Consider the following 25,229-nt stretch of genomic DNA (forward strand, 5'->3'; position numbering starts at 1 on the left):
AAGATGCTCCACTGATATCTACTGGAATAACGGCCGTGTGAAGGCACCAGCCTCTGTCCCTCACAAGCGCTCAACTCCACATGCAGACCCCTAGGGTGCCTTCTTATGCCTCCGTTCCGTAGCTTTGCCTTGAAAACCCCTCTCATGACAGGGGCAAGAAAAGAAAGAGGTGAAGCATCTCCAACAGAGAAACAAGAAACTGTTGCAAGCTCTCAGCCTTTCCACCTCTGCTTTTGCATGTCTCAGAAAAATCTACTGTCTCAGCTGGGGCTGTCATAACAAAATACCACAGACCGGGTGGTTTCAACAGCAGAAATTGCTTTCTCACAGTTCGGGAGGCTGGGAAGTCCAAGACCAAGGTGCCAGCTGACCTGGCTCCTGATAAGAGCTCTCTTTCTGGCTTCAGACGGCCACCTTCTCTCTGTGTCCTCACGTGGCCCTTCCTCTGTGTGCATGAGGAGAGGGAGAGAGAGATCTCTCTTTCTTCCTCTTCTTATAAGGACATCAATCCCATCAGGAGGGCCCCATCCTCATGACCTAATCTAACCCCAATTACCTCCCAAAGGCCTCATCTCCAAATACCATCACCTTGGGGGTTAGGACCTCAAAATAAGAATTTTGGGTGGATACAAACATTTAGTCCATAATACCTACTAATTATCCTCTACCTCTACCTAATTAATTACCCCTGCAGTAACCAGGTTAAGAGTTGGCTTTCAATCATCCCTTAAAGTTGTGCTGCCCAATATGGTAGCCAGTAGTCACATTTATGTTTATGCTATAATTAATTAGAATTAAACAAAATTAAAAATTCAGTTCCTCAGTTGCACTAGCCACATTTCAATGTTCAATAGCCATGTGTGGCTAGTGGCTACCATATTGGACAGCACAGATAGAGAACATTTCCATCACCACAGAAAGGTCTACAGGAGAGCGCTGCCTTAGTGAACTGTTGTTCACTAAACTCCCTCCTCATTCCCCAAACTCTCTCTCCATCTCTCCAGCTGTTTTCATCTGTCATCTCCAGCAGCTTTTAGAGATGGGGGTGACCAAATCAAACTTGTTATATAACCAGAGGAAGAGACCATTCATTTAACCTCTATATGTCCTAAATCCAGAGACTTCAGCACAAGCAGAAGGCAGTAAGCCTGCCAACACAAGTGAAGGTGATGAGAAGGTGACCACCAGGACGGAGGTGGCACAGGCGCGAGAGTGCTGACATGTGCTGGAAAACCTACCCACTTCATCATGTGCAGAAGAGCTGCTGATTCACACCAGCAAACCTGACTTCAGGCCAGGAACCCACGAGATGCCAAGCCTGGCTCCTGTCTTGACCGACATAGTGAGACCAGGCAGGCTTAGCCTGCTCAAAACTGACTGGGCTGGGACAGCCTGAAAGTAACTGCTGCCAAGAAGCAACAGGGAAATAACTCTCCTTCACCAGGAGAAGGCCACCGGGCTCCGACTCAGTTATAACCATGCCTACCACTCAAGTCCTCTGGGACATGCCTCACTGATGAAATAAGCCAGAGGTGGGGACCAAAAGGGGCGATCTTTCTGGCTCCCCAGGTCAGCACTTGGCTTGTAATTTTCTCCTTCCATTCCTGGTCTCATTCCATGACCTGTGGTTTGGTTAAGAAAACATGGAACCAGATGCAAGACAGAGGCATAAAGACCAGCCTTATACAAGTTTGTCTGTGTCACAAGGTATTTTTAAAGAGAGTGTTTAAATCAGTTGCCAATATTGAAAATGAATGAGATTTTACATTAAAATATAGTTTTGAGGATTACCTTGAAAATGGCAAGATCTGGCCTCTCTGGGGCCCCATTCTAGTGTGGCAGCAATGAGCTGAAGCTGAGTAACACCTGCCCCCTGACTTTGATGGGCATGTACCCTCCAGTTTGCCACAGTCCCCACCACTCCCTGTAACACTATATCTAGCTCACTTCTCTCTTTAATTCAGAAGACTCACATCCATACAACTCATAGAAGAACTCAATCCATAGAACCATAGAATCATTTTAAAAAGAGGAACGATTTCTTCCTGATTTGAGATGTAAATATTTCTTTCTAGTTTGCCATTTGTTTTTTCGTTGTTTTTGTTGTTCTGACTTTACTTCTGGTGTTCTTTGCCATGCAAAAAAGAAAAAAAAAATCCATAGTCAAACTTAGTCTTCTCATTGATGGAGTCTAGATTTCTGAGACACGGTTGGAAAAGCCTTTTCCACGCCAAGGTTATAAAAACTGTGCTCATTCTCATTCTAATACTTTTATGGTTTTACTTTTGACATTTGAACTGTTAATCCATTTGGATTTTTTTCCTGGTATATAGTAATAGGAATGGATCTTTTTTCCCCCAGATGGCTAACCAGTTGTTCCAACACCATTCACTGAATATTCCATCTTTTCCCACTGACTTAAGATGCCGCCTGCTCTAAATGCTAAATTCCTTGATACGTTTTGTCTCTCTCTGCATGGTACGTTCTCTTCTATTAGTCAATCAGTCTATTCCTATACAAGAACCATGCTGTTTTGATTATTAAAACTTTATCATATGTTTAAATATTGGTATGCCTAGTACCTCATCACTCTTCTTTGGCATAGTTTTTCAAGTCTAATCTCCTAGTTCACAGAAAAGGAAATACAAATTGGTCAAATATCTGAAAAGATGCTCAACCTTGTAAGACACACTTACAAATTAGTACTACACTGAGATACTGTTTCTCGTGCGTCAGATGGGCAGAAACTCCAATTATTATATGACACTGCGTTGGTGAAACAGGCACTCTCAGACTCTGCTGGCGGGAGTTTAAATCGGTAGACTCCCGATGGAGCGTTACTTGGAGATATCTACCTTGACCCTGAATTCCACTTCTGCAAACCTGCCCTTCAGATATACTTGCAGAAAAACAAAATGATACACATATAGGATTGTTCATAACTGTATTGGTGGTAATTGCAAAAGACTGGAAACACCCAATAAGGAACTGGTTAAATCATTTACAGCACATTATTCAATATCTATCAAAGTAATAGGCATCTGTGAAAACAATGGAAAGACCCAATAAGGAACTGGTCAAATCATTTACAGCACATTATTCAATGCCTATCAGAGTAATAGGCATCTGCGAAAAGAATGAGGAAGCTCTTTCTATATACCGACTCAGAAAGTTCTCCAAGGTATATAGCTAAAGGAAGAAAGCAAAGTGCATAAGAGTGTGTATAGTGTGTTACCTATGAAAATCAGAATATATACAAGTGTTTCTGCCATATGTGACAATGCCTTCCTGAAGGCCACATCTTGTGCAAAATCGTGCACTAAAACAATGGGGCTCATGGGGAAAAGTAGGGTTGGGGCAGACTGCTCTGAAACAATGCAACTTTGTAACCACAGCATGACAAAAGCAATAACAATCCCAATAAAAATAATAGCACAGTGAAAAAAACAAATAAGTAATATACAGAGACGTGCCACATTAAATAGAGGACTTTGCTTTAAAAAGGAGGTGAAGGTATCTTGATGGAAGGGGATGTAAGGACGATGGAGGTGTTGAATTATGGACACAAGGGAAAAATGCACAAAGATTGGAAGAAACAGAACATGTGGCCAAACTGAGGTCAGAGGAAGAACGTGGGGCCCCAGGGACAGACCCCTATTCCTACCAGGCTTGTTGCCTCTACCCGTGTTATGTATTTTGCATTCAGCTGCTATTACCGTATGAGCTGGGAAAATATGCAGATGAACCAATGTAGCAGTACTTCCACTTCTGGCCAAGACTGGGTCTCAGGGGGTGGCTTTACCCTCCCACGTGAAACAGTTTAAACACTAGATTTCCAAGACATTGGGCATCCAGCGATGAAAGCCACTAATCCTCGAGAGGGGGGAAACAAGTGGTGAGCCCTATGAAGGCCCCAGTGTGGAGAGTTTCCAGGAGGAGACCCAGGTGGCGCCCAGTGGTCTCTCTGAGTTGAGGAGATGGAGCCACAAGTCCAGGGAGGCCAAAGTAGTTAGAATTTGCAGAGCACGGTACCAAAAAAAAAAAAAAAAGAAATCTGCACTGAGAGGGTGCTCTGGAGATTTGCAGACATTTCCCCTGGACTGAGTGCTGATGAGCACATGCCTGTGGGGAAATTACTCAAGGCTGGGAGAGAACCACTTGAAAAGATCAGAAGGAACAATCCTCAGAGCTAAACAGAGTCAAGAACAGTTCCTGTTTCCACCAGGCAGGTTGGAAAACCTTGTAATTCATGGGGCACTGGGTAGAATACTCAGAAAGGTTTATCTCAGTGCTGGGAAAACTGTTAGGTAGAGAGAGCCCTAGACCAAATGCTGCTCTGCTCTCTCAAACGAAGTTTAAAGCAAGACTTGAAAGACTCAAACTATTTCCATGTAACTTAACTGCATCCCAGAACAAAGCTCAAGAATATTCACAGGAATATCTAGCACCCAACGGGATAAAATTCACAATGTCTGGCATCCAATCAAAACTTACTGGGCATGCAAAGAAGCAGGAAAATATGACCTACGATGAGGAGAAGAATCAATGAAAACCCAGAAATGACACAGATGACAGAATTAGTGAAAAGTACATTAAAACAGTTAACACAACTGTATTCTGTCCAGTCAGGGAGCTGGAAAAAAGACTGGACATGTTAAGTACTGATATGATATTAAAAAAGATCCAAATCAAACTTCTAGAGATAAAAACCATGTATGAGATGAAAAAAATGTCTTAAGTGTAATTAACAGCAGATCAGGTAACAGCAGAAGAAAGGACTAGTGAACTTCAAGACATGGGGGTGGAGGGGGAATATTTGAAGAAATAATGGCCGAAAAATTTCCAAATTTGATGAAAACTATAAACTCACAGATCTAAGAAGCTCAAGGAACGCAAAGCACTAGAATCATGAAGAAGACTACACCAAGGCACATCAGAATTACACTGCTTAAAACCCATGATAAGTAGAAAATCTTAAAAGCAAATGAACACATGCAACTTCAGAGTTACACTGACATCATTTCCATATTTATGAATCATGTATGAGTTAATTCTTGCCACAGAAATATGCAATATAGTAGATTATGTGTGTGTTTGCTTATGTTTGCAAAAGGAAATTCTGGATGGGTTCACAAGAACCTAGTACAAGTGGTTAACCATTGGGGGTTTGGCAACTGAGTGGATATGGGACGAGGGTGGGATAAAGATTTCTGTAGATGTTTAAACTAGATAAATGCATAACCTGTTCAAAAATGATTAAAAAGGAAGAGTAACTTTATCTTTTTTTCTTATTACAAAAGGAAATATATTGGTGGGAGGGGAAGTAGGGAGAGATAGCTAATGGGCATGGCATTTCTTTTTGGGGTGATAAAAATGTAGGATTAGATAGTGGTGATGGCTGCACAAATTTATGAATATAGTAAATCATTGAATTGTACTCTAAAAGGATGAATTTTATGGTATGTGAATCATATCTCAGCCAAAAATAAATGAACTGAAATACAGAAAAAGGAATACAGACATGTTCATCATTAAAAAAAATTTAGAGAATCAAAGAATTTTAACACAGGAAGGAGCCTAAAGATGATCACATCCAAGGCATCCCAGTGAGCACAGAACATTGGTTTGGAGAGAGGGTCCCTGTTCACATCTACCTGGGAAAACTGACTACTGGATTCTGTTCTTGGAGAGTCACAAGGTACATAAGTCTGCAAAGACTCTGAAAAATCCTGCAGTGAAGACATCTGTTGAACTCTGTGCTACACGCCATTTGTCAAATGTATTTGACCATGACATTCTCCAACCTCTTTCTATGTTCAATGAGCATCTGTGAGCGCTAGAGCTGTGAAACACAGATCATGCAAGTTCAGTGACTTGTCCAAAGTCACCCAGCACACTGGTGCCAGAGATGGTGCTAGATCTCATAAATCCAACACAAACCAACCCTGGAGGTCTCGGGCTGAGATCACCGGCTTCCAAACGTTTTGGCTGGACTTTTAATTTTTTTACACATCCTCGAATAACGTTTCCAAGTTGCTCCTGAATGGCTCATGTTGGGTTCTGAGCTTCAGTATTAACGTTCCCTGGCCTTTGGTAAATACAAAAGGAATTCCCACTGAAGAGGGCTCCCACTGTTTTTAAGGCCCCCTATAATGCAGAGTTCACCAGACGGGGGCTTTATGCTGGTGTGGATGGCTCAACAGTCTCAAATGAGTCTTCTTCTTTCCTCTTACCATGACTACTAACTAGCACTGAGAGTTCAGGAAAGAGAAGTGGATTTGGGAAGAACACAGACCCCGAACCTGAAATTAGGATGACAATAATGACAGGTAACATTTGTAGAGCACTCAGTCTGTGCCAGGGGCTGTGCTAAATACTTCACACACCTTAACTCATTCAGTGATCGTAGCACCCCATGCACAGGTACACTTGATGTCCCCATCTTACAGGGGAAGAAACTGGGGTACTAAGCAGTAACTCGGCTCAAGGTCACACACGGGCAGACTGCAGGACTGGGAAGTTAACTCAGCCTGACTTCAGAGTTACTGCTTTAAACTACTACGTTACCAAAGGAATAAGAGGAATAATAAAAAGGACGCCCTGTCTTTCTGGACCTCATCTGATGAATCATTCCATTTAGTCCCCACAATGGTCCCATGAGGTCATATCTCTTGGTGTGATGCCAGTTCTACCGATGAGGAAACTGAGGCACACCCAAGTCATGTTGTGGGGTGGGGGACACATCCAGGACCGCCTATGGCCCAGGTCCAGGGCTCTCAACCCCTCCACGGCACCAGCGAGTTCTTACAACACGTTCTCAAGGTGTTTTTTCTTCTCTTTTTAATCTTTGTGGTCATTTCTGTGAACCGCAGTGTTTTAGCGGGAGAAGCCAAAAAAGAAACAAAAAAATCAAACCCATAAGAAATACATTTCAGCTATAAGAACCCCTGGGTGAACTTGAAAAAAGAAAATAAACAACCACGCAAAGGCTGAAGGAGGGCCGTGAACTTTTCTCTTTTACGTTTATTGTATACTCGGTGGAGGGCAGGTGTTATCTGAACAGACACAGATCTCAAACTCGGGGTCGAGGGGCCATGGCTCTGCTGAAGTTTCTGAGATCAGGTAAAAGATCTAGGGGGAGGCATCCCGGCTGATCTAATGCTTGCTCTGTGACCATACACCAGCCACTCCGCTGCTGTGCCTCAGTTTACTCATCTGTAAAATGATGGGGTGGTCCCTACTGAAGTTCTTTTTTGCCTCTACAAAATTACGATTTTAATTCTTAGAAAGGAGAAAAGAGTCATTCCAGCTTCTAAACGTGGACCAATCTCCCTCCAGCTCAGTGCTTTCAGGCCTAAAGCTCAACCAGTCTCAATCTCCCTCTTCGTTTCTTCTCCCCTTAAAAAACTAAGCCCGACCCACGCCTTCCCTTCTGAGATGCACACAGAGTCGTCTGCAAGTTTATTTCTCCTCTGGAGCAACTTGAAAAAAAAAAAGTTAATAGGAAGCACATGGGCATGGTGTGCGAGGGCTCTGCGTGTTTGTGTTTGAAAAAAATACTTAAGGAGGACTATGTCAGGCCTGCAAAGTGCCTGGGCTGTCTCAAGAGCAGTTTACGGCCACTAGCATTCGACGGAAGGCAGTTAATCGGGACAAAGTCCAGCTGCTTCTGTAGCCCTTCTGGCATTGGGGCCACGAGGACGATAAGAAAAGAACCTGAATTATTCCCGTGGGCGGGTGGGAAGAGAGCAGGGGATGTTTCTCTATTTGTGAGGGACTGGTGGGGACTGGGGTGGGGGGGGGCGCGTCTAGGCCAGGGCTCACCCATGGAGAATGGTCTTCTAGATAGAGTGTGGAGGGCAGGATGGTGTGGGGTACCTGCCCGGGCTCTGGAGTGCAACTGCCTGGCTTCAGATCCCACTGCTCCAGCCATGTGACCTTGGGCAAGTCACTTGACCACTGTGTACCTCGGTGTCTCCACCTGTAGGATGGGGTAATGCTAGAGCCTCCATCACAGGGCTATTGGGAGGATTAAGGGGAATGGCATATACGCAGAGCTTAGGAGTCCTGAAAGAGTCCAGGAAATGGCACTTGAAGGTCAGTGCAGGCTCTGGTATTCTAGAAACCTAAGTCTGAATCCCAGCTCTGAACACCACAGCTCTGTGATCTTGGGCAAGTCACTCTCCCTCTCTGAGCTTCACTTTTATCATCTGTAAAAAGCAGGCTTGGTACCCACCTCAGGTGGTTGCTGTAAGGACCAGAGAAGAAATAACGTTACTCTCCGCATCCCGGTCCAGGAAGGGCTCCTGCATCACTTCCCAACCTCATCTCCACTCCTCGCTACACCCAGATTCATGGGTCTCCGTTGGAGCCCTTTTCCTGCCTCTGGGCCTTGGCTCTTGCTGTTCCCTCTGCCTGGGCTGTCCTGTCCCCAGCTGCCCACATGGTCAGCTCCTTTTCATCCCTCGGGTCTCCCTACCCACCTGGGTAATGTCCATCACCACTGCCCTCACCGCCCTGTTTTTGTCCTTCACAAGCTTTATCAAAATCTGTCACCATCTGTTTATTTGTTAATCGATTGTTGTCCCCCTCTCTTTATGAGGGAATTAATTATCTCTGATGACTGCTGTGCCCTCAGAGCCCAAAAGGGTGCCAGGCATAGAGCTTGTGCTCAATAACACACAACGAATGAATGAATGGATGGGGAGCCACTCCTACATAACTCACCTCACTTATTATACGGGGTGGGGGGGTTGTGTCAGAATGGGGGAGGGTGGACTGTGTTTGCTGTTCAACCTCTGTAGCCTTGGAGGCTCTGAGGCAGTAAAATCTGTTTCTATTGGCAGAGCTGGAAAAAACTGGCTTGAGATTGACCCAAAAGCAATTTCAAGTTCAGCGTCTTCAAAGTCTTTATTATTGGGCTTGGTACCATAATTCACTCCCCACTTGGAGGTGGGTCCTGGCAGCTTACACCCTTTAGTGGAACTCAGAGGCCACTGTGGGGAGAGAGAGGTGATAGCAGAGGCAGAGGAGGCAGGAGAGTACCATGGCTAAGAGTGTGGGCTTTGGGTGAGGCTGGGGGTTGGGGTTTTACCAGACCCCCAAGAGACTCCACTCAGTCCACTTCATTGCAGTAAAATCTAAATCCTTTGCCCTGATGTTGGGCAGATCAGTCATTTCCTCTATGCCTCAGTTTCCCCTTCTCTAAAATGGGCATAATACCAGCACCAATGCTTTGAAGCATCGTGAAGATTGTACAAGATCCAGCAACACCACATGGCAGGCGGCGAGTGTTTGGTCAATGTCAGCTGATGGTGTCACCAACAGATTCTGATGCAGACCTTTACATGGAAGCTAGTCCAAGGGCTGGGCACTAATGCTCATCACCCACTTTCTCTTACATCCTCCTAAGATCATTTTCTGTCCCTTCACAATGTTTTTTCCTGAAAGGCTGCCCTTGACATCCATTTTTATTGTTCTCTTCATTAAAAAGATGAAGTGATATATTTTAAATTAAAAATTAATTTTTAGTTTTAGTTTAATAAAAAAATTTAAATTAATAAATTAATTTAATAATTTTAATTTATCTTAAAAAAAGATATCTTTTTGCAAATAGTTTTTTTAAAGAAAAGTACAATCACTCATTAGCCCCTCACCTTGTGATTAGCCCTTCATTTTTGCATTTTACTTCTCAGACACTTGGTGGTCCTTGTTACCAAGATGAGGATCCTCCAAATGACTGCCGCCAGCCCTCTGCTCCATGCATCAGCCCCAAAATGCTCCCAGTGGCACCGCAGAAGAGAAGGGGCCGTTGGACGGTGCAAGAGTGGAGTGGGCACGGGAGAATCCAGCACGCCAGTCTCTCAGTGTTTGTGGGGTGGGAGCTACACACTGGAGTTCTTTCCTCCCTTTTTAAGGCCACCCTCCGGGGATGCAGAGCCCTGAACCTCCTGCCTGGAATAAGAGCTCCTTTACCTGCCTGCCTAATATTCCCACCACCCGGCACTTCTCTGACTCTACAATGGACTTGCCTGGCCCATCACACTTAGCATCAAAGCCAACTCCCCCTCAGCCCTCAAGGCCTGCATGATTCGGCCCTGCTCTCTCTCCAAGACTCTCTCCTCCATCCCCCTGACTCTGCTCCAGCCTTGCTGGCCTTCATTCTGTCCTCAAACACATCAAGACGTTTCCCTCCACACAGCTTTTGCACTGGCTGTTCCCTCCGCCTGGAATGCTCTTCTCCCAGGTCTGCCATGGCTGACTCTGCCTCACCCTTTAGGTCTCTGTCCAATGTCATCTCTTCAAAGAGTCTTCCCTGATGGCTCAAGTTACATATCCCACCTCCCCTGACCCCGCAACTGTTCATCACTTGCTATCCAAACACCACAGTTACTGGCTCCACTGCACTCAACCCCTTCCAGAATTAGCCAGTTTATTTGTTGCCTTGTTGACTGTCAATCTCTCCCTCCCGCCACGTAACTGTCATAAGGGCAGATCTCATATCTATTCTGTCCACCGCTGTAACTCCACTACTCGAGATAGATCCTGGCACACAGTAGGTGCTCAATAAATCTGCTGAATAAATGAATGAATGACTGGACACTCAACTCAGGAGGTGCCTTAGAGCCGGGCGGGGAGGGGCCGCAGCGCCACACTGACCGTGCATCTGGTAGGCGTACGGGCTCTGTCCAGTGGCTGGGGTGCTGAAGCTGGACCCATAGCTGAGGAATCCACTCTGGCCGGGGGAATGGTTCAAGCTGTCTTCTGTCTTGATGCCTTCGAAGGGGGAGAAAGGAGCACCAGGGACACGTGATTAGAATGCTTCCTTGTCACCTGCAGGAGAGCTACGGAGACAGGACAGCACGTGATTTTATCAGCTTCCACACCAGGAGCTGCAAACTGGGAGCGGAAGTGAGCCTACAGACATAGTTTGCTGGGCCTGCATATTTTTAAGGAAAATCTGAATTAGCTGCTTTTGTTTAAAAATCAGCACATTTCACCAAAAATCTGGACTGATGGCTTCGGGACTCTTGAGCAACGGGATGGTCGGGCAACACCAAACCTGTGTTCCCACGTGACGACAGGCTGCCCCCATAGGCTCCTCAGTTTGTGTGTTTCCCAGGTCACCATGGATCTCGTACCGTCTCTGAGACACTGAGGCTCGTTTTACAATGCTATTTTTCATTGCTGTTGTACTTTTTTTTTTTTTTATATGCTAGGACACTATCAAAAGTGGGGAAGGGAGGGGCCGGCCCCGTGGCTTAGCGGTTAAGTGCGCGCGCTGTGCTACTGGGGGCCCCAGGTTCGGATCCCGGGCGTGCACCGACACACCAGTTCTCCAGCCATGCTGAGGCTGCGTTCCACATACGGCAACTAGAAGGATGTGCAGCTATGACATACAACTATCTACCGGGGCTTTGGAGAAAAACAAAAAGGAGGAGGACTGGCAATGGATGTTAGCTCAGAGCCGGTCTTCCTCAGCAAAAAGAGGAGGATTAGCATGGATGTTAGCTCAGGGCTGATCTTCCTCACACACACACAAAAAAAAGTGGGGAAGGGAAAGGCAGGCCAACAGGGTCTTGTATTTTGCACATGCGGTCAGCTCCATACTTCTGCCTGTCTCTGAGGGCAGCGAGTTTACGACCCCCTACTCCACGGAGGAAAGCCATGCATGGCTTAAATGTCCATCAGGATTTTGAGCGAAGGAGTTAAGTGAACCATCCTTCCTCTGTAAAGATAATGCCACTTAACCCAAAGACACACTCTCCACCCTTCTTGTGGGGGTCCTGCTTATCTGACATGCTTCCCCAAAGCAGAGGCACTGATTCCACAAGCAACTGGCTGGAGAAGGGATTGTACTCAGGGAGGGGGGCTGATCAACCATCAGTAGCCCATACACTGTATTTTTATTGACAATATAATAAACTCACGGTAGAAAATACAAATAGGACCAAAGGCATAGAGAAAAGTCTCTCCTCCATCCTTGACTCTAAACCTCCAGCTTCCCTCCCCACAGGCGACCGCTGTTACCAAGTTTCTTGTGTTTACCTCAAGACATGTTCTGTGCAAATACAAACTTACGCATAAATATGTATGTATGTGTAATATATATATTTTTTCACTTTTTAAAAAATAAACTGGAGTATTCTCTAAATACTGTTCTGCATTTTTCTTTTATTACTTCACAATATGTGATTATGATCATTCTCCATCAACTTATAAAGTTCTTTCTAATTCTGTATTTAGGGCTGTGCAGTATTCCATCGTGCGACTGCCTCATCATTTAACCCCTTGTAGACGTGTATACCTTTCTGTCAATCCCAGTATTTGGAATTGCTGAGTCCTAGGGCAAGAGCATCCTGGATTTTTATGGATGTTGCTAAATGGCGCTCCGTGGATGGTAGATGGACATACTCTCCATACGATGAGTGAGAGTCTGCATCAAATGCACCCCCTGCATCAAATGCATGATCAAACTTTGCTTCTCTCTGTCTATCTTATAGGTGTAGAGAGTATCTCAATATTGTTTAAATCTGCATTTCTTTAAAGAACATTTCTAGTTCTGGGGATGGTTTTGTAATTGTGGTTTCCTCCTTCTCCCCCATTCACCCCCATAAATGGAGAGAATGCTTAGTGGGGTAAAAATGATGGATTTTGAGTTGGGAGTTCTGCGCTGGAGTCCTGGATGGTTTCCTTCATTACTTGGTGACCTGGGCAGTTTCTCCTTCTATCCCAGCTTGAAAGTCTCCTCCCTTATGAGATAAGATGCTGATCCCGCCGGCAGGGTTGTGGGGAGGTTGAAGGAAGGGGAAAGAATGAACATAAAAGGCTCTGAATGAGGTACTTACAAACACACATCTCTTTCACCCTCATAACCATCCCACAAAACAGGCAATATCGTTTTCTCCACCTTAAAGATGTGGAAACTGAGGTTCAGAAAGCCAGGCCACTGCATCAGGGTCTCGCAATTAGCTGATAACTCTGAAGTCAAGGTTTTCCTTTCCTTCTCTTGATGCCTCTCAATAATGGGTGTGAAAGGATTTTATGCAGTAGATGGTACAAGACTTCAGTAACAATAACGATGAGAGCAACAAGCAATATATATATGGCATCTTCTTTTGCTCAGTCTGCTGGAATGGTTAATGGTTTCCTCAGTGCAGTCTGCGTCCTGGTGCACCTGGAGTAAAATCTAAACTCCCTGGGTGACCCGGTCCTACATGGGCTCTGCTCACGCCTCAGACCTCTGCTTCTTCAGGCTCCTTCGCTCACCCTTCTCAAGCTGCGTGCTCAGCCGCTCTCATTCATTTTAGTGGCTGAATGGAAATCCAAAGTATGGAATATCACTGCTTATTCAGCCAGTCTCCTGATGATGAACTCTAGGTGGATTCCATTTTTTTTTTTTTTGCTGAGGAAGATTCTCCCTGGGCTAACATCTGTGCCAGTCTTCCTCTATTTTGCATGTGGGTCGCCTCCACAGCACAGCTGATGAGTGCTGTAGGTCTGTGCCCGGGATCCGAACCCACGAACCCAGGCCGCCAAAGCAGAGTATGTGGAACTTTAATCACTTGGGCACGGGGCTGGCCCTCCAATTTTTCTGCTATCACAGCCCATGATGGAACGGATGTGCCTCCTCATGCAGTGTTAGAATGCCTGTCCAGGTTGGCTACAAGAAGTGGAATTGCTGAGTCAAAGGGTACGTACATTTTTCATTTTAAATAGATGCAGACAAAACTGCAAGAATACATATTTAGATTTGAAGCCTTTGCACATGCTGTTCTCTCTGCCCTGGAATGCACTACCTCCCACCCCCTTCTTTGCCAGGCTAGTGCCTTCTCATCCTCAATTTCTCAGCTTAAACGTTGTTTCTCCAGAAAGGCCTCCCCTGACCCCCTCCGTCGCACCCAGGTCTTTTCATGGCACTCATCAAGTTCATTCGTTTACCATCTGTTCCCTCCTTAGGCTGAAAGCTCCAGGGGGGCAGGGCCTGTCTTGTCCACTATGGCATCCCACACCTAGCTCACTGCTGGGCACACAGTAGGTGCTCAGTAAGCATCTGCCAAACGGACGAATATGGAAAAAAACAAAATAAAGTTTTTCACCTCTCCTTTTGTTTGTTGAAGTTGGATCATAAAATTCCAATTCGTGAGAAAGGAGAGAGAACATGGCAGGCACATGGAAGGCTTAGTCCTGTAAATCAGGGCTGCCCAGATTGTGGACCACAGACCAGTCACCAGCTCATGACGAGAATGTACAGAAACTGAGAAGTAAGCATTTAGAAAATTTCATAGCAATGTGACATTGCTGTGACATCTAAGGTCATATCTCTGGGCTTCTATTTTGTATCATTTTGTTTTGTTATTTTTTTATTTTTATTTTTTGTGAGGAAGATTAGCGCTAAGCTAATGTTTATGCCAATCCTGCACTTTTTGCTGAGGAAGACTGGCCCTGAGCTAACATCCGTGCCCATCTTCCTCTACTTTATATGGGACGCCGCCACAGCATGGCTTGACAAGCGGTACATAGGTCCGTGCCGGGATCCGAACCTGCGAACCCCTGGGCTGCCGAAGCAGAGCATGCCAACTGAACCACTACGCCACTGGGCTGGCCTCTATTTTGTTACTTTAATTTCATTTTTCTAGTAATTCATTTTTATTGCATTTTACCAAAGTATCAGTCCATGATGAACTAGAAATTAAAAAGCAGAAAACAATTGGTCTTTTACCCTAGACGAGAAGCACTGCTCTAAGAGATTGAGTTCAAAGGAAATCCGGTGAATTTGGGGACAGTCTGACTGCATCAGATCTCCTCCTCCCCAAGAATTTCTCCTGAATATCTCTGTGGCAAAGAGAATGAGGCCTCCACAGATGCTCAGGAACTCCCTACAGGTTTTGCTGTCTTAGCTCACGGAAACACTCAAGTTAGCATGTGCCTTTCAGAAAGCATGTCAACAGTGGAGATATTCTGGGCATTCCTTCATTCCACAAACACCCAAAATAATTCTCTATATCAGGGGTTGACAAGCCAAGGCCAGGGGCCAAATGTGACCTGCTGCCCGTTTTAGTAAATAAAGTTTTATTGAAACACAGACATACCACTCATTTATGTATTATCTGTGGCTTTTCTCGAGCTACAATGGCAGCTTGAGTAGTTGCAATAGAGACTGTATGGTCTGCAAAACCAACACAGAAACCACTACTTTCTGTAAAGTATTTACTATCAAGCTCTTCACAGGAAACGTTTACTGACCCCTGTTCTACATAAAGAAATGCACAGGAATGATAAACACCAAATGCACGGGTGTGGGTGTCTCTGAGAAGAAAGGGAGTTATACCTCCCTTTATTTTTTAAGTTGGATGGTCACTTCATGACGGTTTGTTTTATTATTCTTTATGTTTTTACATATGTCTTAAATGTTGCATAATAAATTGACAGAAAAAGTGCTCAGTACTCCTAACCTCCTTGCCTCTAGTTTGCTCAATTGTGTTACTTCCCTGCAGCTATTTAAACAAGGGTAATACTACTACCTGCCAAGAAGCAATGAGAAACATTTCCTAACAAGATTCAACAGGGTTTGTCCAGACAATGAGCAAACACTGCTTGCTCGGGCACAGGCATATGTGAGGGAAATGGCTTTTCATCCCACCTGTCATTATCCAGTGACACGGACACTCCGGGGGTGTGTGGCAGCCTGGCTTCTGCTGCATTGATCGAACATGTCCCTTGGGCCAGGTCCTGTGAGCTAAGCCCTTCATATAGATCAGGGGTAAGGTCCAGGGGCCAAACCTGGCCACTGCCTGTTTGTGTAAATAAAGTTTTATTGGAACACAGATACACCCATTCGTTTACACAGCGTCTGGCTGCTTTCACACTACAGTGGCAGAGTTGAACAGCTGCAACAGAGACCGTATAGCCCACAAAGCCGAAAATATTTACTATCTGGCCCTTTACAGAGAAAGGTAGCTGACCTCTGAAGGAGACGATCTCATTTAATCCTCACAACAACTGTGAGGAGGGCCAGACTTAGTATCACTCCCATCGTATGAACGCGGAAACGGAGGTGGCTTGCCCAGGGTCTTAGGACCAGCTGCAGAGGTGGGGTGCGACCCCAGGACGTGCTCTCCTACCACCTACGCTGTCTGGTCAGGGCACAGACTCGCTGACAGTAACTAAGACCGTAAAATGACTTTGAACCAGAGTAACTTCCACCCGATGCCATGTTTTGTCTGGGAACAGGGTTACGTTTCTCTTTGATGCTCAAGAATACAAGGGCTTCATTTTCCTTGGCTGTCAGCCAGGCGGGGTAACCTATATGTGGTTGTGTCACAGGTCTTCCAGCACAGGAGGGACAGAAAGTTAGCAAAGATGCTCACACCTGTTGGCCAAGGCCTGTCATAGGTAATCCCCTGGGATTTACGGAATGCACGCTCGGGCGGGGGAGCTCGGCGGGTAAGGGCTTGGACTCCAGGGCCAGGCCGCCCGGGGTTCATTCAACCTCTGCCGCCCACCAGCTGCGGTGACCCTCGGCGAGTTATTTACCCTCTCTGAGCCTGCACTGATTTATCCCTCAGAAGAGGATAATGATGAGAACTTCCTTGTAGGGTTGGGGGGGATTAAAAGAGCGACTGGACACGGAGCACTGAGAACCATGGGTGGCAGCAACTCAACGACAGTGACTATTACCAAGCCTGACCTGATGTCCCACTGGACTTGTCACTGCCACCTCTCGAATTGCTCTTGAATCTGCCCGCTTCTGTCCGTCCACTGCTCTGCCCGAGGCCCCCTCCACCGCCCAACTCCAGGCCTCATCAGCCTCCCAGCTGGCCTTCCCGTTTCTCTGCTTCCCTCCAACCCAACCTCCCAGAGCAGCCAAAGTCATCTTTAAAACACCCAGATTGTATCATATAGCCCTCTGCTTATAAACCTGCCATTGAGTTTCTGTTTCACTTGGAATAAAACCCAGAATCCTTCCCAGGCCTCTGAGGCTCCGCCCTCCTCTCCTACCTCCTCCCCCACTGTGCTCCAGCCACCCGGCTTCTTGGACTTGCCAGATGCCTTCCCACCCCGGGCCTTCCCACAGGCGGTGCCCTCTGCCGGGATGCCCCCCCCTCCCGCGCTTGCACACGGCCATCCCTCGGTTCTCAGCTGGATCAGCCGCTCATCTAAAAGGCCTTCCCTGGCACTCGAACCTAAATTAATTCTTCCTTGTTCTGTTCTCTCTCACGACCTTCTTCTCTTCCTTTACATCATGCATGATAATTTGAAATAACATAACATTTTAAAAAGTAAAAAAATGTTTTCCTCCCTCTAGGCCAAGGGTTGCAAACTCAAATGTCTTCAGGGGACAGGCAGATAATTCAAGTAAGTGATGTGGGCTGGGTGGGGACCATGGTGAACCGAGGCTAACGGGGACAGCCCTACTCAGAGCCACCTCCTCCAGACACGAAAAATATGGGCCCAGTGCTGCCCGATCATCTGGTTTTTTTAAAGGCATTAGAAACATGAATTCCTATGTAAACCTTTCTTGTTTTAAAATTGGCAATTAATTTAAAAAATGTCAAGTATATTTTCCTGGTTAAAAAACAACACAAAGGCCACATTACCCACCAGCTTTCACTTGTCAGCCTCTGTTCTGGACAGTAAGCCCCGCAGGCACAGGGCCCACTCTGCTTGTTGACCCCTGCACGCCCAGCACGTGACCCCATGCTGAATGAACGAGGGAACCCATGAAAGAGCAAAGCAGAGGCAGGGAGGGAGAAGAGCGAGAAAAAAACACAACGTCCAGTCTCTGCGCTCAAGCCACACTGTCTAGTTGGGAAGACGAAAGGAACGTACTGATTTTCCAGTTGAGGAAACTGAAGCCTGGAGGAGTCAGCGGCGGCTGGGTCTGGAAGGTAAGTCTCCTGCCTCCCATCCTATATTCTCTTCCCCGGACGCCATGGATGCGGGTGGATGGGAAAGCTGTCTGCGTGGCCGTCTGTGGTTTCTCCCTGCCCCTCCTCCTTCGGGGAGCCCTCCTGATGTACACTTTCTCCATATTCAGAGCAATTCTCTTGGGTGAGCCTGATCTGACTCCTGGTTCCACGGGTGGATATGTGGCCAAATGTGGCCATCCAGAGCATTCCATCTTCTCTGCCCCAATGTCTGGGTCAGGGATGGCGATGGGAATCCAGTCAGAGAAATCCCTGGGACTGTGCGGGAAGTCCTAGACAGGAGAGCCTCTCTTTTTGGGGGGAGTTAGAGCCTGGAATTGCTAGGGCTGTCTTCAGCACCACAGTGGGAAAGACTGCCTGAGATTAAAGCCCACACAAAGGGAAGCACAGAGACTAATTCCTGATATTATTGTTTGAGTAGCTGGATCCAACCCTGCCTGAAGCCACTCCCCTAAGATTTTTCAGCTAAGTTTACAACGAACTCCTTTATCTCCTTAATCTAATTACCATTGGATTTTTGTCATATGCTACCAAAAGAGCTTTGGTTGATACATAAATTAAGACGGGAGGAAATAGCAGGAATAAAAACCACAGGCTGTGTGATGGTTAATTTTATGTGCCAACTTGACTAGATTAGACTGGGCCACGGGGTGCCCAGACATTTGGTCAAATGTTATTCTAGGTGTGTCTGTGAGGGTGTTTCTGGATGAGATTAACATTTAAATCTGTAAACTCCATAAAGCAGATTTCTCTCCCCAGTGTGGGTGGGCCTCATTCAATCAGTTGAAGACCTGAATAGAACAACAAGGCTGAGTAAGAAGAAACTCCTCTGCCCCAGTGCTTGAGCAGGGACACGGATTTTTTTCCCTGCCTTCAGGCTTGAACTGAAAAGTCAGCTCTTCTTGGGTCTTGGGACTGCCAGCTCTTGGACTGGAACTTACACCATCAGCCTTCCTGGTTCTCAGGCTTCTGGACTCAGACAGAAATGACACCACTGGCTCTCCTGGGCTCCAGCTTGGCAACTGCAGATCTTGGGACGTCTCAGCCTCCATAATAGGGTGAGCCAATCCTATGATAAATCTCTCTCTAGAGATATATGCATCTACATCCATCCCATTGGTTCCATTTCTCTGAGAACCCTGACTAATGCAGAGGGACAGGTGAGCAGTGGATGGCGGGCCGGGCTCCCCGAGTCTCCAGTTCTTAGCAGTAAGATTCTGACAGTCCAGGTCTGCAGGTCTGTTGTTTTTGCCTTCCCAGCACCCACTTCTCCTCCTTCTATGCCACCACTGTGTTTTCCTCCGAGAGAACCATCCTTCCCTCATGTACAATCCATATGCTTCAGCCTCCTTCTCTCCCTCACCCCCACCTCCCTGCCTTGCTCTGAGCATTGTCATGTGACCCAATTTGGGCCAATGAGGTCAACATGGGATTCCGGTGGAACTACTGGGAAAGATCAGGGCCCCTTCCACTGCGAGTGCTGAGCTGAAAGGATGAAAACCCAGAGTTGATAGGCACAACCTTTGCTGCCACATGGGAAGAACCTGTGTGGGAGTAAAGCCAACTCAGAGGAAAACATCTGAAGATGGAGTGAGACATCTTCCTCCTGATATCATTTGAGCACCTGGATCCAGCCATACCTGACGTCAGTTGTACCCTTAGATTTCCCAGTATGTGAATCAAATTGCTGTTTTCCCTAAGCCAGATTGGGTTAACTTTCTTATTCTTGCAATTAAAAGAGGACTTGATACAGTCTGCAGAATTTCAACTATATTTAAAGTGTCTGCCCTTCTCCTCTATCTCTAATCCAAAATTAGGCTGGCTGCATTTAACTGAGGCAATAGGGCAGAGTAAAGACCATGATGTTGGGAACCCTGGGGGAAAGCAAGAGCTTGGTCTGGTACTCACTGTAAGAAGGGATTCCATAGGCTTGTGCTGGAGGTGGGTAAGCCGTGTAGGGGGCAGCCTGCTGGATCCCCGCACTGTACTGTGTCTGGCCGTAGGCTGCCATGGCGGAGGGAGGCTGACTGGGCAGGATACGTGGGCAAGGTCTGCAGGGAAGGAGAGAAGATGAAATCTCCAAGCACAGCCAAGCATCCCTTCCCTGTTATTTTGGTACCAACACCACCATTTTCCTTTGGATATTTACTCTTTTCAGGGCAGAGACCAGTTACGTGTTCATCAAATCCCATTTCATTTTCCCTCTTCCTGGGCACCAGGAAGATTACATTTCTTGTCTTCCTTGCCGTCAGATTCCACCATGGGACTGGGGGCTGCCCAAAAGAAGGTATAAGCCACTCCCAGGTCTTGCCAATAAAACCATCCTCTGTGACCCTCCTGCCCTCTCTCCTCTCTCGGCAGCAACTGCGGAGGGCACATGGTGAGATGGCAGAGCCATAACGTGGACACATCCTGGATCCTGAGTCAGCCTGTGGAGGAGAGCTGCCCTGGAGAGTCTCATCTGATCCACATTGGACTTTATGTGAGTGAGAAACAAACCGTTGTTGTTTGTTGTGTTAAGCCATGAGATCACGGTTTATTGATTCCTGCAGGATAGCCTATCCCACCCTGACTATCTATCCTAATTTAGACACCTTCCCAATTGATTGCAGCTTGGCAGGGCTGTCAATCAAGATGCCCTGCTCTTGGCCAAGGGGTGGGCACATGATGTAAGATCAGCCAATCAGACTCTGCCCTGGGAATTTAAATCCTGGGCTGACTAATTCACCCCAACACCCACACTCTGAAGAGCCTGTCTTTTAGTTCCTTCCTATTGCTTGGATCCCAGAAGCCGTCCTGTTCTTGGTCTTTCTTGAGGCCGGATTAGTCCACTTTCACTTACATTAGGAGCTACTCCAACTCTTCCCCAAAAAAGTCCTTTTGGGCTTACATCAGCTGGAGTCCATTTCTGTTACTTGCAACCAAAGAACTCAAATGGATTCTGACTCCATGGTGAATAACAGGTTCCACGAGGGGCTGGGGTTCGAAGGGCGACTTACCTAAGACATCTGTAATATAATGACTGCCACCGATCACTGTGTTCTCACCACGGGCTGGGAATTGTGTCATTCAGGCCTAGTGTGTGCATGAAATCTCATCAGACGCTCACATCAGCTCTCTGGGGTGGGGGCTTTTATAACTCTCATTTTAGAGATGAAGAAACCCGAAGTCACAGCTAGAAAGTGGGAAATCTTGAACTTGACCTCAGGAGCCTGACTCCAGAGCCCACACTTGGAACCATGAAGCTTTGCTGCTTCTCATTTATAGGACGGAAATTGACCCAGTCTCGCAGGCAGCGATAAATGAAGTCAAGGTGGGCTCTTCTAATAGGAAGAGGGCAAGATGGTGGCCCAGGGGCCACACACAGTCCATGGGTCTATGGATAGAATTTCTTTGGCCAGTACAGTTATTTATTTATTTTTATTTGAATTCATCACCAATATTTTAAAACCAGGTGGTTTCTCTCTCTCTCTCTCACACACACACACATACACACACGTGCTCCTTACTTCCCCCTTCTCTTTCCTAGCAAGCTCTTTGGCAAGCCTGCGTCTGTCTTCTCGTCCTCCTGTGTAATGCCATCAGCTGGATTTGAGTAGTGGCCACCTCTTTAGACTGTCACACTCTGTCTGCAACAGTTTCTACCGGGCCCACTTCACTTTGTGACAAAAACAGCTAACAATTCTTGTGCCTGTTATGTGCCAGGCACTGTCCTAATGACTTTAGGTGGACTGGCTCATTTAATCCTCATAACAATGTGACAACCCTGGGAGGCAGTGACTGTTCCTATCCCCATTCTACATATAAGAAAACTGAGGCAGAGAGAGACTAAGTAACACACTGAAAGCACATAGCTGGTGCAGACTTTGAACCCTGGCTCCAGAGGCCACGCCCTTAACCACTGCCCTCTCATCCTGCGGATTACATACCTGGACACCAGCGCCATGTGCACTGGACACCCCAAATGTAACCATTCTAACCAGCATGTTTACTAGCAAATGTTAATGAGATTCCCAAATCTGTGTCTGATTGCATTGTGGTTACATAACTTTAGTGAAAACCTTTTCCTTCCCAGAGATCCTTGTACATCTGAAGCCTCATGGCAGGTGTGAGACGGACACAAAAGTTTACGGAATTATAAAAAGATGTTCTTATACCCTCTTTCTTTTTGACTACTACCGTGATCAAGGGTTAGGGAACTTGTTCCAAAATGCATAAAAAACTCATTTGGGTGGGAGACGCCAGAAGCAACCCTGGAAGGCGTTTTATCAGTCAATATTCCCGCTCTGTGGGGTGCCTGGAAATGCAGCCGGTACGTCGGGACTTAGTGCTGAGAGGAGAACCTTATTTGAAAATGTTCCCAATTTACACCTGTCCTGAGAAGCAGAAGGTGGAAATCTGAGATGATCAACTCCTGCTTCCCATCAAAACCAATTTAACCCACTCGGATTAAACGGGGCTCAAATGAAAACCCAGAGAAAGGACAGAGGAGCTCTCTAACCCTGAGGCCTTAAAGAGAAGTTAGTAGATTTAACAGACCTCAGTTGCTACTAACAACCCCCAAAACATCTGGAGGGAAATGAAGGCAGAGAAAGTGTGTTCCTCATAAACAGCTTCCCCAGTGTTGTCAAGAGAGGAGCATGTCCAAATACGGAAGGGCTGATCATCCAGACCAGGCCACGCTGACCGTCCGGCCAGACCAAAGCCAGGGCTTCTCATGTGCAGGGTGCAGACTGGCAGCTCCCCGAGGGCAGGCACCGGGGGGACCCCGGGTCAGCCGCGCCCGTCACCGAGCTCCCACTGCCCCCGAGCATGCCTGTGGTGGAGCGTTTACGCCGCCCGCTGTGTTGCGATCTCTGATGTACTGGTCTGTCTCCCCCACTAGATTGGAAGCTCTCGGAGGGCAGGGACTGTGTCTCACTCGTTTCTCTCCGGGGCTCGGTATGGGATTTGGTACCCAGGAGTGTTGGGTGAGTGCTGGAGCAGGAAGAAAGCACGGAAGGAGGGAGGAGAGAGGTAGAGTGAGAAGGATGGGGTAGGGAGAGAAAGAAGGGAGGGAGAAGAGGAGAGAGAGGAAAGGCAGGAGGAAGACAGGAGGGAGAGACAGGGAAGAAGGGAGGGAGAGAGGGATTGAGAAAGAGTCTCATCAGAGGAAAGAAGAGAAGGAAAGACTGAAAAAACGAAGAAAGAAGAAAACCACAGCCAACACTCTCAGAACACTGATCCAGGCCCCACTGTAAGCGCTTTTTACATGTTTTAGCTCATTTCATAGGCAGGCATCATGATTGTCCCCCTTCTCCAGAGTGGGTGACTGAGGCCAGGGAGGTGGAGTCAGTTGCTCCAGGTCGCTCAGCCAGTAAGTGCTGGCGCTGGGACTTCTCTCCGGGGAGTCCCGGCGCCAGAGCCCCTGCCCTCCAAGAAAGAGAAAGAGAGAGCTGAGGAGACAAGGCCCGGTACTCACCGCTCGAACAGCTGGGACGCACTCGGAGGGGCCGACGCCGTGATGCCTGGAGGGGAAGAGAAAAAGTTGAAGGGCTGTAGCTGTCAGAGCGATGTTCCGCAGAAGTTGTGACTTTAGACGCCAGCTGAAGTGGGAAGAAACTTAGAGAGTTCCTGCCAGGGACTTTCTCAACCGCAAAAGCTTATCTGAGGAGCAATCTGAGCCCTCTCCCTCTCGAAAACCCTTTCTGGGCGCGCTTTGTCTCCAGGTGCTAATCGAAGGATACATATAAAGCAAAGATGCTACAGAGCATCTTGAAACATCAGAGGGGAATTCATCCCCCCGACCCATTCTACAGATGGAGAAACTGAGGCCAAAGGACAGAACGGATGTGCTTAAGCCAGGTCAGCTGACTGGACAGCAGCACTACTGGCACCTAAACCAGGCTTCCTGAATCCCAAGCTGGGGACCCACTCTCCCCCCTGCCTCAAAGGCGACCCCATGCACCTCAGAATGGCCGGCACTGGGTGGCTTTGATTATCCAACACCCATTTTCCCTTCTTTCAGTGACATCACCTTGATGTTCCTCCCCTCGCTCCCAAAATCAGTCCATGGGGTTCAGGTGGGGCTGGCCCCAGCACTCAGGGGAGGGCACATCTTGGATTATCTCCTAGGCTCCAGCTGGGGTGTGGAGCAAGGAGATGGAAGAGGCCCGAACTCCTGATGCAACTGTATCCCTGTATACACTGTACCCTCGGGCACCCTGCATCCAACCACCAGTGGGAGACAATAATGCGGGGGGTGATGAAAAGGTGATAGAATTAAGCTGGGAGAGACATTTGCGAGAGGATCATTTTACAGATGGACAGTTCACTGGGGAGTATTTTGTGCTATGTCATTTTCAACAACACAACTCAACGTCCTCACCGTGGAGCCCTGGCAGATACGAGATAACGTGTCTACTGATTGCCAGGTCACACTCCCTGGGACGGAGGGCAGTGGCTGGGTGTCCTCGTGCCTCCTGAGAAATGCCCCGAGGCCCCAGAGCTCCGAGCCTCTCTCCGCCCCTGAGCTGGCGGCTCAGCAGACCAGCTTTAATCTCAACTCCCACTCCGGAGCAATGGGACTGCGGGCAGGCTGCCTGGAGTCTCTGGGCCTCAGAGTTCCCTCCTGGGAAATGAAGAAAAGTATTCAACTCTCAAGGATGGATGAGGATTCAATAAGACGATGATGATGATACCCATCATTTACCCAGCGCTTGTTACGAGCCAAGCTCTCTTCTAGATATGTTACCCGGGTTAACTATCGTAATCCTCATCCTCACCCCACAAGGGGGGTTCTAGTCTCATCCCCATGCTACAGATGAAGAACTGGAGGCACAGAGAGTTTAAGTAACTCACCCACGGCCACACAGGTATAAGGGTGGATCTGTGATGTGAACCCAGGTGTTCTGGCTCTGGAGTTTGTCTTCTCCACCACGACACTGCAGCCCACAATGACAATCGTCATTGTCATAGCAGCTAGCATCCACTGAGAGGGTCCCTATGTGCCAGGCCCCGCATTAACTGCTTATACACATGATCTCATTCGGTCCTCACGACAACACTAGGAGGCAGGCAGTGTCATTATCCCCATCGTACAGATGGAGAAACTGAGGACGGCTGAGTGCCTTGCTCAAGCCACACAGCCTGTGCGCCTGGGAACTGGGACTTGAGCCCAAGGGCTATTGAGTCCCACATCCCTTCCCTGGGGTGAGTCAATTCTGCTCGAGTCCCAAATCACTGGGGTGGGGGTGGGAGTCCCGAAGTCCATTTAGAGAGCTACGACTAGAACTAAAAAATAGACCAGACAATATCAGC

The 25,229-nt window shown here is 47.2% G+C and overlaps 1 protein-coding gene across 3 annotated transcripts in view; it reads right to left on the reverse strand.

The window, feature by feature from the left end:
- Positions 1–25,229, reverse strand: part of EYA2 (EYA transcriptional coactivator and phosphatase 2) — a 178,204-nt gene that overhangs the window by 141,527 nt on the left and 11,448 nt on the right. For 2 of the 3 annotated variants that reach the window (XM_058562106.1, XM_058562104.1), the window contains exons 2-4: positions 23,392–23,437; positions 19,839–19,981; positions 10,660–10,776 (exon numbers count right to left, since the gene is read on the reverse strand). In XM_058562106.1, the coding sequence (XP_058418089.1) occupies positions 10,660–10,776; positions 19,839–19,981; positions 23,392–23,437 (306 nt within the window). Of the gene's footprint in view, positions 1–10,653; positions 10,777–19,838; positions 19,982–23,391; positions 23,438–25,229 lie in introns of those variants that run through there. The other variant, XM_058562105.1, reaches the window with a different exon arrangement.

The sequence above is a fragment of the Diceros bicornis genome, chromosome 19 (assembly GCF_020826845.1).
Source record: "Diceros bicornis minor isolate mBicDic1 chromosome 19, mDicBic1.mat.cur, whole genome shotgun sequence".
Taxonomy (NCBI): Eukaryota; Metazoa; Chordata; class Mammalia; order Perissodactyla; family Rhinocerotidae; genus Diceros; species Diceros bicornis.